The sequence below is a fragment of the Tenrec ecaudatus genome, chromosome 12 (genome assembly GCF_050624435.1).
Source record: "Tenrec ecaudatus isolate mTenEca1 chromosome 12, mTenEca1.hap1, whole genome shotgun sequence".
In the NCBI taxonomy this organism is placed as follows: Eukaryota; Metazoa; Chordata; class Mammalia; order Afrosoricida; family Tenrecidae; genus Tenrec; species Tenrec ecaudatus.
The window spans coordinates 30,207,132-30,221,158 of record NC_134541.1 but is presented as its reverse complement, the minus strand read 5'-3'; the positions used below and the strand labels follow the sequence as shown (position 1 = coordinate 30,221,158).

Here is a 14,027-nt window from a genome sequence, read left to right as displayed (position 1 = left end):
CTTACAGGCACCTTCACTTGGCCTTTCTAACCCTGGCATGATGAAGAATGATTAATAAGATGCCATCTACCTCAAAGATATTTTAAAGTATTTCCTTTCAAAGTATGAGGTTTGTAAAAGGTACCCATGGGAGGAATGGCTACCTTCTGCCGATGTCTAGAGATTCCAATTGCCCCCCTCCCCCAAACTTTCCCTGTCAAGAGAGGTTCACAGCTGCAAAACACATCATTCAGAAGTTTTTAATAAACAACTTCATTATAAAAACTTTTTTCCCCATGAAAATGTAATTCTGTCAAACATTGAAAAATCTACTTTAACAAAGATACGCCCTGTGCATTTTCTAATGGCACTTATATTTTACAATAAAAACCTTGTTTTATATAAAGCCAAAAAATACTCCAAGAGGTTATTCACTGTGTTTACAAAGTGCTAGAAGGATTTTTGTCTTGTATTTTTTTTCTTTTTAAATAATCTGGCATTTCAAAGGGGTGGCTCCAAAGCCTGGGTGGGCCACTGGGAGCCGAGGGCCCAAGAAGAGGCCTGGCAGGTGTTCATTCTTGAGCCAAATGTTCCCAGGTGGGGGAGTGTAGGGGTGGAGAATCAGCTGCATTACTGATACAAGAATGGTGCTGGAATACTTCCAGACCCTTCCACGGAGACATGACCATAATGGGTCCTCCGTTGGGACTGGTGCATGCTGGCCCACTCCCCAGACCCTCGACTCCAGTGGTGACAGGCTTGGCCAGTTCCTTCCACAGCAGGTTCAGAGCTCCAGGAGAGGCCAGGGTGGGGTCCCAGGGAAATCTGGGTGGTTCTGGCCAATACCTGCCTAAGGCAAAGTTTCTTATTACATAAATATCCTTGTTAAAAAGCAAAATATTGATCCTGTACGCAACAGTTAAAAACAAACCAGCTCCTAGATAAAAGGGGAGGGGAAGGGGCAAGAAAACTGCTACTAAAAGGGGGGGGGGAGGAGTTTAAAGGACTATGAGGGAACGTTCCAGGCAGTGGGGAAATTTTCAACTTAGGACAGTATCTATGCGCAAAAAATTAATTACACCTGCTTCCCAGATTTTCACAAACAAAAATGCCATGAGGGGAACAAACAAACTTGGTGTTCTTTTCAGTCTCCCGCCTCTTCAGGATGGTGCAGAGATCTGAGCTGACATATCTGGGCATGCCGCCCCTTGGGCCTCCTGACCAGCTACTGTGGAGGGCATGAGGGGCCTGACAGAGCCAAGGAAAGGTGGCAGGGAAGGGGAACATCTCTTCCTTCTGGTCCCTGTTTGGTCATTGCCACGTGTCACGTCTACTGTCTGGGCAGATGCCCTGTACGCACGCACGCACACAGGCTTCTCAGGGCCTCAGGAAGGGTGCTGAAGTGGGTCTGAGTACTGAGTGTAAGAAAAAGCTACTCTTATCCCTTCAACAACCAGGCCAATGAGGCTTCCTTTTTGTTTTGTTTTTTTAATTTGGGGAAGGGAGGTTTAACAAACAGCTGGTGGCCATGGTCCAAAAAAAGACAAAACATTCTCCTGCATCAGCGAAGTTCACAGTGATGGGGAGATCCCTACAGTGGACGGTGAGGACACTTTGGGGAGAGGAGGGAAGAGACCAAGAGGAACGAGGGGCCTGCCCCAGTGAGCAGGTTTTAAAGAGGCTTTGCATGTCTGACGGGTTTACCAGCATCATTAATGGAGGATGCGGATTTAGGGGGTGGCAAGCAGGCAGAGGCCTCCTTTTCCCATTTGCCTCTGTGACCCAAGAGTGAAGGGAAGGGGCAGGGTGTGAGAGGAGGGCTGCCAGGGCCCAGCAACAGAGCCCCAACAGAGAATAGGCTCCCATACCCCTTCACCAGCACCCGTCCCGACAGCACTCACAGCATGCGGAAGGGGCGCTGCCTACTAAGGTGGAGGATGTTTTGATTCTATATATATAGAAACCTTAATTAGTACCTAGGGCTCACTGAAAGTCATTTTTAAAAGCAAGTAGCCTAGTCTGATTTGAGCTTACCAGACAAGTTAACATATATATATATATATTTTTTTTTTTCCCTTAAGGTATCCCTGCCTCCATGCACAGGTAGATTCACTTCACAGTGCTTCTGACCAGGGGGCAGGGGAGTGACGTTTTAAGTCTCTCTCCTTAAATGAGGAGGGCTGGCCTGGGCTGGGACCTGCTTGGTTCCTGATAGGGAAACAAAGGGACTTCTAGCAGAAGCAGGGGGTCTGGGAGGAGAATGAGGTTTGAGTGATGAGGCAGTTCCTTGGTAGTTTATCCTGAAACCCTAGTGGAGAAGCCAGCGGGGGCACCTGCCTGAGAGGTGCCCAGACATGGCTGGCTGCATCTGTAGGAGTTAACAGTTGTAAAGAGGTAGAAGTGTGTTTCTGAATCAGAGCGGAGGTCTGGGGTTCCCACCGTGGTGGTCCCTGGGCAGTCTCCCTCTCACCGTGGGAAGAGCCAAGCCCACGCAGAACTGAGATGAAGCAGAGAAGGGCTGGGCTGGGCTCTGGCCTGGGCTCCACTATCTGTTGCAGGGGAGCACCTCTGAGTCAGAAGAGAACTAATCGTTTGGTGCAAGAAAATTGCCGGGTACTGGGGACAAAAGTGAGGGGCCCACCGGGGAAGGTGAAAAGTCCTTGATGAGGGCTGAGGAGCCTATGCCCAGAGGCCCCGAGTCCACGGAGGAGACAGGATGAGGAGTTGAGTGCCAGAGGCAACATGCGGCCATAGGTTGGGACTCGGTCCTCTGTGCCCGGTCCTCACTTTCAACAGCACAAATTCCAACAAGATGCTTCCCCAGCTGCTCGGGCAAGGGACAGCTAGGAGAGACACATGAGGGGTCAGGTCAGCCTAGAGCCCAGCATGCCTCCTCCTGATGTTCAGGGCGTGCCTGTCCTGGCTTCCCTTCTCCAGCTCCCAAGCGGAAGGCTGCCGGGTCATGGTGGACTTGGAGACGCACAGACTCGAGGGCCTGTGAGGAACTGCTCCGATCTTCTCGCTCGTCTCCCGTGGCCACTGCCGACGAGGGCGGGAACTGACGCGGTCAGGGAAGATGGCAGAGACGGAAGCAGTCCAAAGTCAGTTTATTTCCCCACGGGGGAAAAATGTGACCTCAAATGAAGAGAAGTCAGCAAGACCCGACTCCGCCGTGTAAACAGGGCTCCAGTTAACCCCAGGGACCAAGCGGGTGGGGCTGGTGCCAAGTGGGCCGGACTGGTGGGAATGGATTCACGGTGTGTAAACAACGTCCACTGCAATCACTCTAAGGCTAACAGATAGCTCGCATCGGCAAAGGAGGTGAAATGGTGTCTGAGGTGACTGTAAACGGTACCGTCGCTGAACAACACTGACTGAGGATGGAATTGTTGGTGCAGAGGGTAGGGGTGCTGGGGAAGGGCAGAGGCCATCTCCTGCCCGCTGAGTGAAGGCAGACTACGGAGCCAAGTGCCCTCGGAGGCAGGGTCTGACCAAACGTACTGCTGTCGGGTCTGTGGGGCAGTCCAGAAGAGGGGCTTCTGGCAGGGAGACAGGGCATGGCGGGGGAGGAGGGGTTGCTCTCTCTCTGAGGTCATCTGAAGGGAAACCCTCACCATTTCTGCCATCTTCAAGAGGCCTCCCCGCCTCCAGAGAAAGGTGGTTCTGGAAAAGGAGGGCTAAGTGTGGCTCCCGATTTAGGTTGAAGGGAAAAAAAAGTCAAAATACCTGAAGTCCTATGGAATGAGATCTTTTCATGGGGTTGGGCAGGGGCCAAAGCTCCTCCTGGTATGGATCCTAGAGTCTGAACCCCCAAACCAAGTGCTCCATACAAGTACAGACACTGGGATGTTTTCCTTTGAGCCCAGCTCTGAACGCACAGCTGCTTTCAGGGGGGTTGAGGATGGCGGGGGTCTGAGGCTCCCTGATGGAGCCAAGGGCCAACCGAGCTAGGGGCTTCCTCGGGGCTACTGGAATGCCTGGTGGAAACGAGGCAGGGTGGTGGTGCTCAGGCCGGAAGTGAAGACGGGAGGCAAGGAGTGCAGAGGCCCAAAATTCAGAGGCCCACCAGCCCCTGGGGAATCCTGAGGCTGAGCCTGCAAACTGGTCAGCAGGGGCTGGGCCTCGGCCTGAGAGTAACCCATGACCAGGCCTCCGGTGGCCCCGGGCGGGTTGCAAGGGGGCAGGTTGAGTGGAAGAAAGCCCAGGAGGTGGGAGAAGTCCATGTTAGCAGCGCAGAGGGCCTCGGAGAGGTGAGCGGGACTCTTGGCGAGCAGTGCTTCATCGAGGAGGGCCGCAGCTGCCGCCGGCTGAGGTGAGGCGGGCTGGGGTTCGGCAGATGAGAGAGAGAGGCTTCCGGGAAGCTCCGCCAGAAAACTATCCACCTCCACTTTGGGCAATTTTTCAGGCAAGTATGAGGTAGATCCAAGCTGATATTTTGGAGGGAGCTGAGCAGGAGAAGAGATGGGCGAGGATTCCAGAGGGTAGGTCATCCCCATGGGCAGCGTGTTGTGAACCAGGGAGTGTGGCATGCCCGTGCTGGGCATGGCCGGGATGTGGGCACCATACATGCCCATGGGCAACATGCCGGGGAAGGCCTTGGCCCCCATCACGTCCCGTGAGGCCATACACAGCACAGGACTCAGCTCTTCCTTCACACTGACTGTGGAGCTGCAGCTGAGCAGGCCCAGCATGTCCACCGGCTCTGTCTTGATCTTGAGCAGCTCCTGCGAGTGGCTCTTCTTGACGTGCCGCGTCAGGTGGTCCTTGCGGCCGAACCGCTGGGCACAGTACTGGCACAGGAAGTCCTTCCGGCCTGTGTGGACCACTAGGTGCCGCCGCACATCCTTCCGGGTATAGAAGCGCCGGTCACAGTGGTCACAGGGGTGCTTCTTCTCCTTGGCCCCACCTGCTACCCGGCGGGAGTGGGCTTTCAGGTGCTCCAGCAGGGCCTGGGTGCTCTCAAAGGGCTGCAGGCACACCTTGCAGCTGAGGTCGCCGCTGCTGGCAGCGTGCATGGCCAGGTGGCGCCGGTAGCCCAGCTTTGTATTGTAATTCTTACCGCACTCGGAGCAGCGGAGGGCCTCTTTGTTGGGGTCATGGGTCTGCAGATGGTTCCGCAGATGGTCCTTGCGGTGAAACATCTTATCACAATATACACACTGGTGGGGTTTCTGGGCCGAGTGGGTGGCCATGTGCCTGTGGGTGAAGGACAGGAGAGAAAGCAGAGAACACCCAGAGATCACAAGGGCTGGCTGAACAACTGAGGTTCCTGCTAACAGAACAAGTGACAACCATGACACCAACCATCTCCTAGAAAGGCACCCTGGTGGCACAGTGGGCTGCTAACCACAGGCTGGCAATCTAAGACTACCAGCTGCTCCTGGGGAGAAAGAAGGGCTTTCTGCATATAGTCTCAGAAGCCCACAGGGGCTGTGCGACTCCGCGCTATTGGGTCACTCGGAGGACAAGGGGTCCTCTACCAAGCCAAACCTCTGCAGCACTGCTGCCAATAGCCAGCTCTTGTCCATGGAAAGGGGACTGGTTAAATTAAGGGACATCCAGAAAAGGGCTCTTTTTAAAAAATGAGGCTGATTTATATGCACCCAGGGGTATCTAGTTCCTTAAATACATTAAGAGTGTGTGTGTGGGGAGGGAACGGTCTCCATAGAATGGAATTATGTACATAAAACGGTGGATGTTCACATATACATTTGATTACAAAACTTCTGAAAGGATACATAAGAAATGACCACCTGGTGCCTCTAGGGAGAAGAACTGGGTGCAGGGAGACCGATCACTGCATAAATCTTTCTAATCCTTTTGAATTTGGAATCATGTAAAAAAACTAAGTGTAAAATAAAGTGTAAAAGTGTAAAATAAGTGTAAAAATAAAGACACATGCTATATATACAGTGAATCCTAATGTCAATTATGTACTAATGTAACAAAGTTGTTTCACCAGTCTCACAAATGTACCCCACAAACACTAGAGGTCAATCATAGTAGAAACTGAGAACCTCACCCCAACCCACTGCCATCAAATCAATTCCAACCAATTGCAAGCCTACAGGATAAAGTCGAACTGCCCTTTTGGGTTTCTGCTACTTTAAAACTTTATAAAAACTGACAGCCTCATCTCCACCCTGAGGAGTGACTGATGGGTCTGAACCACAGACCTTGTGGTTAGCAGCTCAATGTATAACCCACTACTGACAGCAGAGACATAGGGGAATTCCCAACTTTCTTAGCAAACTTCTTATAAATCAACACTCCTCTAAAAAAATAAGTCTTTTTAAAATTAGACAATGAAGGGCAAGTATATACTACAAATCCCTTTTGAAAATTAAAAAGGTAAGGGGATACACATTTAAATGTCTCAGAAAAGATACATAAGCAAGCCAGCCACGGCTGACTCAGGGAACAGAGAAGCAATGACTTGGAGTGGGAGAATAATTCATGTTTCATTACCAGCCTATTTGTGCCATTTACAGGTTCACAGGTAAACCTGTAAGATTTTTTGAGAGAGTTTTCTGTGGCTTGGCACCTCACTGTCCCTTGGTTTGAGTCCAGGAGTGGTAATGCACAGCACCCATATACACACAGTCAATTCAGCAAGACTTTGAGGGCTTCCTGTTTGCCCGGCCCTGTGGGAGCTGTCATTAACCTGCTTCTCCAGATGAGGAGGCTCAGGTACAAGGCAGCCCCATCTGCCAAGCAGTAAGTGGCCAAGGCCTGATTAAACAGACTTTCCTGCAGCCTGGGTGTACTCAGGTATGTCACAGCTGTCTGGAGTACAGCACCCAGTGACCCTGCCTACCTGAGGGATAACAAACACACCCACTACCCTCATGCACAAGAATGCTTGTGCCTCTGTGGGCAACTATTAACCTCCTGTGACACGGAGCACAGAGCACAGGAGGGGGAGGTGCCCATCGACTGACCTCACTTTGCAGGACAGGAAACCCAGGCCTAAAGGGGTTTCCTAATTTGCCTAAGGTCACACAGTGGTATATGGTAGGAGTCAGACCTTTCCTGGCCCTGAGACTACTCCCAGGGAACCTCAGATAGCCCTGACAGTCCACACCTGACATTTCTGAGAAGGACACCACACTGCTCTGCCACTTGCTTTAGCTCCTTCCTAGCAACTGTGTCTTCCAAATGAGGGACCAAGGCTTACTGTCTATAGTCACCTTGATCAGGGGAATGCCACGTTTTCCGGCTTCCTGGTGTGAGCCAGGCAGTCTGTAGCTGGGTAGGGAAATGGTCACTGGAGGGCTGCAGTGACCCTATTTCAGGTGTGATGGGCATGTTCACACCTATCTGATGGAAAGGTACGGGGAGGACTCAGAGCCCCTATTCTACCCTGCCCCCGTTTCACTCCTGGGACAGTTGTCGGGCTACCTCACTGTAAGGCAAGGCACTTGGCTTCTGCATTTCCGAACAGGCCCTGATCCAGTGGGCAGCAGGGACTCCAGAAAAATGGTAAGTAGTCTCCACTGGTTCAATAGAATCGGTCCTGCAGGACCGGGAGTTCAGCTTGGCACCTGAGAAGCCATGTGAACTTGTAGTTAAAGTGACTTCCCCTCTTGGAGCCTACACTTTAAAGTTTACATACAGGACCACAGGCTCTTCTAGAGTTGGAAGCGGATTGGTACTTCCCAGCTAATAATTTCATCACTACACCGATGGGGTTGGAGACAGTCCTGGTGAGGAATGCTCAGTCTAGAGCAGCGGTTCTCACCTGTGGGTTGCAACCCCTTAGGGGGTCGAACCCCCTTTCACAGGGGTCGCCCGATTCACAAGAATTAGCAAAATTACAGTGATGAAGTAACAATGAAAATAATTTTATGGTTGGGGGGGTCACCACAACATGAAGACCTGTATTAAAAGGTTGCAGCATTAGGAAGGTTGAGAACCACTGGTCTAGATTGTTCATGGCTGCCTGAAGTGGCATCAGAGATGACAGTTTTAATAATAAAAAAAAAATCCCTGTATTTTTTTAGGGAGTTATCCCTCCTGGTTGGTCTCCAAGGAACACTCATGAGATAAATGACCCTCCACTCTTTGGGTACAAACGAAGGCCTACCTTGAGGCAGGTGTCTGGTTCTGTCTCTGGGAACCCTGGGGAGGAAGAGGTCCCGGAGTGTCACCTACCTATACAGCTTGTACTTGGAGGCAAAAGCCTTGCCACAGTGCTGCTGAGGGCAGCTATACGGCCTCTGCTCCAGGTGCGGGAGGCTGTGAGGCCTCAGCTTCTCCCCATTTGAGAAGGGTGTCCCCGAGATTTCACACTGGCATTTCACTTGACTCTCCGTCTCCCGGCCCCGAGGCCTGGGCACTAGTTTCCAGCCCACTTCCTCCTCCTGCTTTGCATCTTGAATCCAGGGGGGGACGCTGGTGAAAAATGTGGTCATGGCAAGGCTAGTGGCGAAGGGCCATGTTATGCTCTCCACCTGGGCACTCTGCTCTGTCACAGCCTCCACCGCAGCCTTCAGAAAGCAGTCTTTCCACCTGCAACAGCAGAATGCCTGGTGTTAGGGAGCTGGAGACCCTGAGGCCGACAGATCCCCATTCCAATCCCAGCCCTACTGCTTGGAATCTGTGACTCTCAGTAGATCCCTTACTTCTCCGCACTGTCTGTGCATTTATAAAGGGAGCACCCTGACCCGCTGAATCCCTGATGGAGGAAGATTAATGACAGATGCAAAGGACTTGGCCACAAGTGCTTCATTGGAATTGATGCTGCTGCTAGTATCACCCGAGCCTCGTCAGAAACGAGATCATCTGAGGAAGTACAAGCCCTAAAACACCAACCTTTCCCATCTGACTTCACTTTTACATCCTTCCTACTAAACTCCGCGATGGCAATGCCTTCTCAGCCTACCTCCCCCTCATCCAACAATTCTCTTCTCAAAGCTGTTAAGGAGCAAGGAAATGCCCAAAAGGCAACAGAAAAGGAAAAAGAAGCCTTCTTTAGAAACACGCACCTTGAAAAATCAGCCCTCACACAGCACCTCAACACGGTTAGGGTGTGTCGGAAGCACCAATGGTGGACGCTTAGCATTTCCTTCCATCAGAACCAGCTCACCTTGACAGACTACCTACCACCTCTCGGGGTCTCTTTATCTCAGTCTGTCCAACACCCCAAGGCACTAAGTGACTCTTCTTCTGGATCCTCATGGCACCTGTGTCTTTCTCCATGATGAACAGGTAACAGAGGTACATTAGAATTACTTAGCTTCCTCGAACAGACATTCCTCAAGGACTCAAGACGGTCTTTAGCTTCAGCTCCATATGCCTATCATCCAGCCAATGAATCTCTACCTTTTATTATTGTTTTTAAGATGAGAACTATGAGTCCATGAAAGCAAGTTGATTTTCAGGGGCTAACGAAGGCCCAGGATGTCCAGTCTCAAACTGGGATCACAGCCTTTCCAAAGTGGGGCGAGCCACTGAGCTTTTCCTCTGGCTGGGGAGGGATAGGGCTGGGAGGGCTCAAGCAAAGAGTGGTACATGTCCTTTCCTGGCACCAACTCAGAGGACAGGGGGATGGCCATTACCATACTGATGATCAAAAGGGGGACCACAGATTGAACCTCATACGCACAGGCTCGCCACAGATCACCAACTGCAGAGCAGCCTGCTACGAAAGGGGGATTCCCTCTAAAGAAAGCCACACCAACATTGGATCATGAGGATGTTTTCCGTGAAGGGTGCAAAAGTGTGTCTGGAGACTGTCCATAAGGACCCAGGAAGGACTCGGGCATAGGGGGGGGCCAGAGAATGCTTGCTCAGCTCATTAGCACCTGCTGCTTACAGTGGCCATTTCATCCGGCAGAATGGCCAGGAACGAGATGATGGGATCAGCAGGTTTATGGCCCAGAGAGCTTCGCTCATCATTAACATGTGCCCTGTCCTGCTCGGAAACCACTCCTGTTGTTGAGGAAGCACACAGTGTAACATGATAAACATTTCCCCATCACAGGCAGAGATTTGCCCAGAACGAGGTGCAGAAAGGTAGCTACATCTGGCGCACATCACGTGCTGGGAGGAATTGGTAGCGCTGAAAACCAGTGCCACTTGAGCCTCCGCGTCGTCATAGTGTACTTGCCAGCTTCCCTATAAACCTCAAAGGCCTCTGATGTCTTTCTTGCCTCGTTTGAATTCCCTCAGCCTTTGCAAGGGTGGAATTACCCGTTTAAACTACCAGCGCTTACTCTCTACCTCAGAACTGAGCAGAGGCGAGCACCATGAGTGTGCACATCTACTTTTTGGTGTGTGAGAGGGAGATTCTCCCCCACATTTAAAGGCAAACTGTGGTCTCCCCCCAAAAATCATGCACTCAACCTGTGGAACATTGGACAAGAGCAGTGGTTCTCAACCTGTGGGTCACGACCCCTTGGGGGGACCAACCCTTTAACAAGGGTCGCCTAATTCACAACAGTAGCAAAATTATAGCTATAAAGTAGCAAGGAGAATAATGTTATGGTTGGGGTGGTCACCACAACATGAGGAACTGTATGAAAGGGTCGTGGCATTAGGAAGGTTGAGAACCACTGAGCTGAGGGAAGAGAGACCAGCTGCATCATTTGGGCTGATGTGACAGGGACGCACAGGCCTGGAAACTCCACATAAACTCAGAAAGAGAACTGTACGTCCCCTGCCTCCCACACATCGACCTCCTCTGTTCTCCTGTACAAGCACAAATGTTCAGCGGGCTCTTACTGAAAGGGTGAGTAATGGGCTTCTAGGAAAGGGGCATGCTCTCTGGGACGCAGGGGTGGCTGCCACGTGCTCGCCTAGATCTGCATTTCCCGGGCTGAGTCTTTAAAGAGAACAGTAGCCAAGCCCCTCTTCCCAGCCCCCTCAGCTCTGAAAGGTACGATCAGATCCTTACCTATCAGCCCTGGCAGGCTGTCAGAAACCAAAACTATGAGCCTTTGGGACCCTTGGAGGGGAGGGGGAAGAGGGGGGTGTTTCTAGTCCCTCTTACGGGAGCCTTGTCTGTGGACTCCCCAAACTAGGGAGATTCCTGAGCTGCCCTGTTCCTTCAGACTTCTCCCGTGGCAAAACTGGAAAAGAATTCTGCTGCCCTCTCAAAGCTGCTCTTCTGGTCTCACGCTTGAACTTAACAACTATGGCAAAGCTGACAGAACCTGTTCCCATAAAACAAACACAATCCCTCCCAGTTGCTGGTGCAACTCCGTCTGTTTTCGGCCTGAGGTTGCTCCTGGCACCTGTCTGAAGAGGGAGGCAGCATGGAGAGAACCTTGGACTTGCTATCAGAAGGCTGCCACTCACTGACCTGTGGGTACGCTCCTTCTTTTCGCTGAACCTGGGGCCCCCGCACCCCCCAATCTCGAGAGTATTTTAACTTCCTTCCCATAGGATATTCTGGGGAGGAAGGAAATGACTCTTCAAAGTGGCTGGCTTCAAACGTGTGTGGAGTCCACGCAGTGCCCGCTCTAAGGCCTCAATTGCATCTGCCTCTTTCCTGCACGGCGGCCTGAAGAGTCCTGTTGTACTGCCCCCTCCCCCCCACCCCCCAATGCTCTTTCTCAGGCCACAGAGCAAGTTTCCTTCCCTTCCCACACTCCCTAGAATGCAGTCTTCCCCTTTCGCCAGCAGACTCGCCCTGGGCCCCCTCCCCCTACTTTATTTTCTCTTCCTCCAGCACCTTGTCTGGGCCAGAGGTTTACTTCAAGAACCTCTTCTTGTTATTGAGGCTCCATTCCCAAATTAGGAATGTCTGCTGTAAATGGTGCCCCGGGCCTCTCTGGATGCTGAGAGACCCACTGCTGCCCAGGCTGTCTGCCATGATGCGTGCTGCCCTCTGAGGGAAGCTGGTTTTATAGTGTTACATCATCCCTATAGAAACTGTGTTCTTTCTCCAGTCTATGTCTGTTGCCTCATCTATAAACCTAAAAATACTGACCTCACAGGCTTGCTGTGAGGGTTATTTTGGTCAGGTAAGCAAAGGGCAGAAACCCACGGTGAGCACCCTCCGAAAAGGGAGCAAGATTATCTTTGCCTGTGTACTGAGTTGCATGTTTCTCCCTTCCAGGCTTGGTCCCTACCCCACCCCCCAAACTACTGACAGTTGGGGCAGCAAGAAAGGGTTAATCTCTGAGGGAGAGTTCTTAACCAGAGTGAGACCCACAGAGGATTAATAGCTCCACTTCAGTGACTACCCTAAAATAGCTTTTATCCCTCCGGGCTGGCCCAAGTGCTCCTTGGGGATCTGAAGACCTCAATTCAACACCTGCCAAAGAGAAGGAAACACACCCACAAGCAGCCGTAGGGGGGTCAGAGCCTTCTCTTAAACGGAACCTAAAATAGCAATTGGGAAATTATAAATAGGCTTAAAGGGGGGGGGGGAGAGACAACAACAAAAAACCTGGGTCCTGACCTGAACTCCAGAAACAAATCCCAAAGACACAGGCCCAGGCAGGCTGGCAGGCAGGCAAACAAACAGTGGGAGGAAAGGGAAAGATTCACTACTAAACGCTGCTCTCCCCCCCCCCCAACACACACACACACTTTCTCCCCCACCTCTCCTCAAAGCAGTGGGAGAATTAAATTACAGGGAGACTGCTGTCTCAATGGCTTGCATCATTCCAAGAGACATCAAACAGGATTAACAGGGGTTGGATTTACTCTCGGGTGGAGAGTTGGGCCAGTATAGATGAGCCCTCTTCAGGGTCCCCTTAATTCACTTTTTCTGATTCCCACTCCTGGGAGACCTTGGGCAAATGGCTGCTATTCACCACCGCCTCACTTTTTGCAGACAGCCCCTCATCCCCACTCCACCTGGTGGCCTCACTTTGGAAAAGGGGGGTGGGTGGGCTTGGGGGCTGTTTGGACTCTATCAGCCCCAAGCGGACAGGTGGAAAAGCACACAAGCCAGGACAACTCCCTCAAGCTAGTTGCCCACCCCGCCCCCGCCCCCACCCAGTCCGCTGCCTTACAGCTTCCCTTTCCCTGCCCAGTGGGGGACCATCCCGCGGGACGGTGGGAAAAGTACAATTCCCGCGGTCTGCCAAAGACGGGAGGAGTGAGTGGCGGCCAGTGAAAGGGTGGGAGTTCAGGAAAGAGGCTGAGGGGGAGGCAAGGGGGGTGTCTCAGAGGTGGTAAGGCAGAGCAAGTCTGAAGTCTGGCAAGGAAGGACCCAGGAGCAAGTTACCCGGGTCTTCAAGGGAGGACCACCCCACCCACCCCCAAAAAGACAAAAACCTCAGGAGGATCATGGGCCTGGAGGACTCTAGGGTTGAGAATACTAAGAAATTAATTCGTTGGATTTCAAGAGAGTCTCAAAAACGGGCATCCGGATGGAAGATGTCTAAGGTTTGGCGGAATGGCCGCGGCGGCTAGATAGGGCTCATTTGGATCCCCCGGATCCAAGTATTTGAAAGAAGCTTCTAGCGCAGCGGTGCTGATCCGGAAAGTAAAAGACGGTCGTGAGGGGCCTATTTGGAGTGGGAAAGGGGGGTTCTGTGGGTCTGAGTAGGCGTGTCCGAGGGGAGGGAGCAGGTGCAGCTTATCTGCGTCCCCCAGACCCGGGTTCCTGGGAAGGTCTGCAGCGCGTTATCTCCGTCTCCAGGGAGCCTGGGGTCGGGGTGGGGGACCCTCAGGGCTGCGTCCCCAGGTCTCTGAGGGAGGGGACCAGGAGGGCTTATTCGGGTCACTTGGACCTAGGTATCGGGTTCAGGGGTAGTTTCTGTCTCCCGGGGGCGTAACTGGGCCCGGGTTGACGCAGAAGGGGCCCCAGTCGGGGGTGTGGGCGACCGCGCTGAGGGGCCCGAGGAAGGGGCGCCGCCGCTCCGGGTGCCGGGCGCGCGGGAGCAACACGACGGTCCCCCCGCCCCGCTCCCCGCCGTCCCCTGGGGCCTTCGCCGGCACTCACCGCGCTCAGGGCCCCGCGCTGCGGGCCGGGCCGCGCTCCGGCTCCGCCAGGCCCGCTCAGGCCCCGGTAGTGGCGGCGGTCGGGCCATTGTGCGGTGCATTGTGGGAGCCGCGCGAGCGGGCGGCCGTGGAGGGGGCGGTGCCGC

At 52.7% G+C, this 14,027-nt stretch overlaps 1 protein-coding gene across 1 annotated transcript; it reads right to left on the bottom strand.

Moving 5' to 3' along the window:
* Positions 1-246: 246 nt before the first annotated feature.
* PLAGL2 (PLAG1 like zinc finger 2) lies at positions 247-13,992 on the bottom strand. Its single transcript, XM_075563806.1, has 3 exons — positions 13,883-13,992; positions 8,134-8,490; positions 247-5,175 (listed from the first exon to the last, which is right to left on the bottom strand). The coding sequence occupies exons 2-3, from the start codon at positions 8,391-8,393 to the stop codon at positions 3,945-3,947; spliced, it is 1,491 nt and encodes a 496-aa protein (XP_075419921.1). The 5' UTR covers positions 8,394-8,490; positions 13,883-13,992; the 3' UTR covers positions 247-3,944.
* Positions 13,993-14,027: the final 35 nt, after the last annotated feature.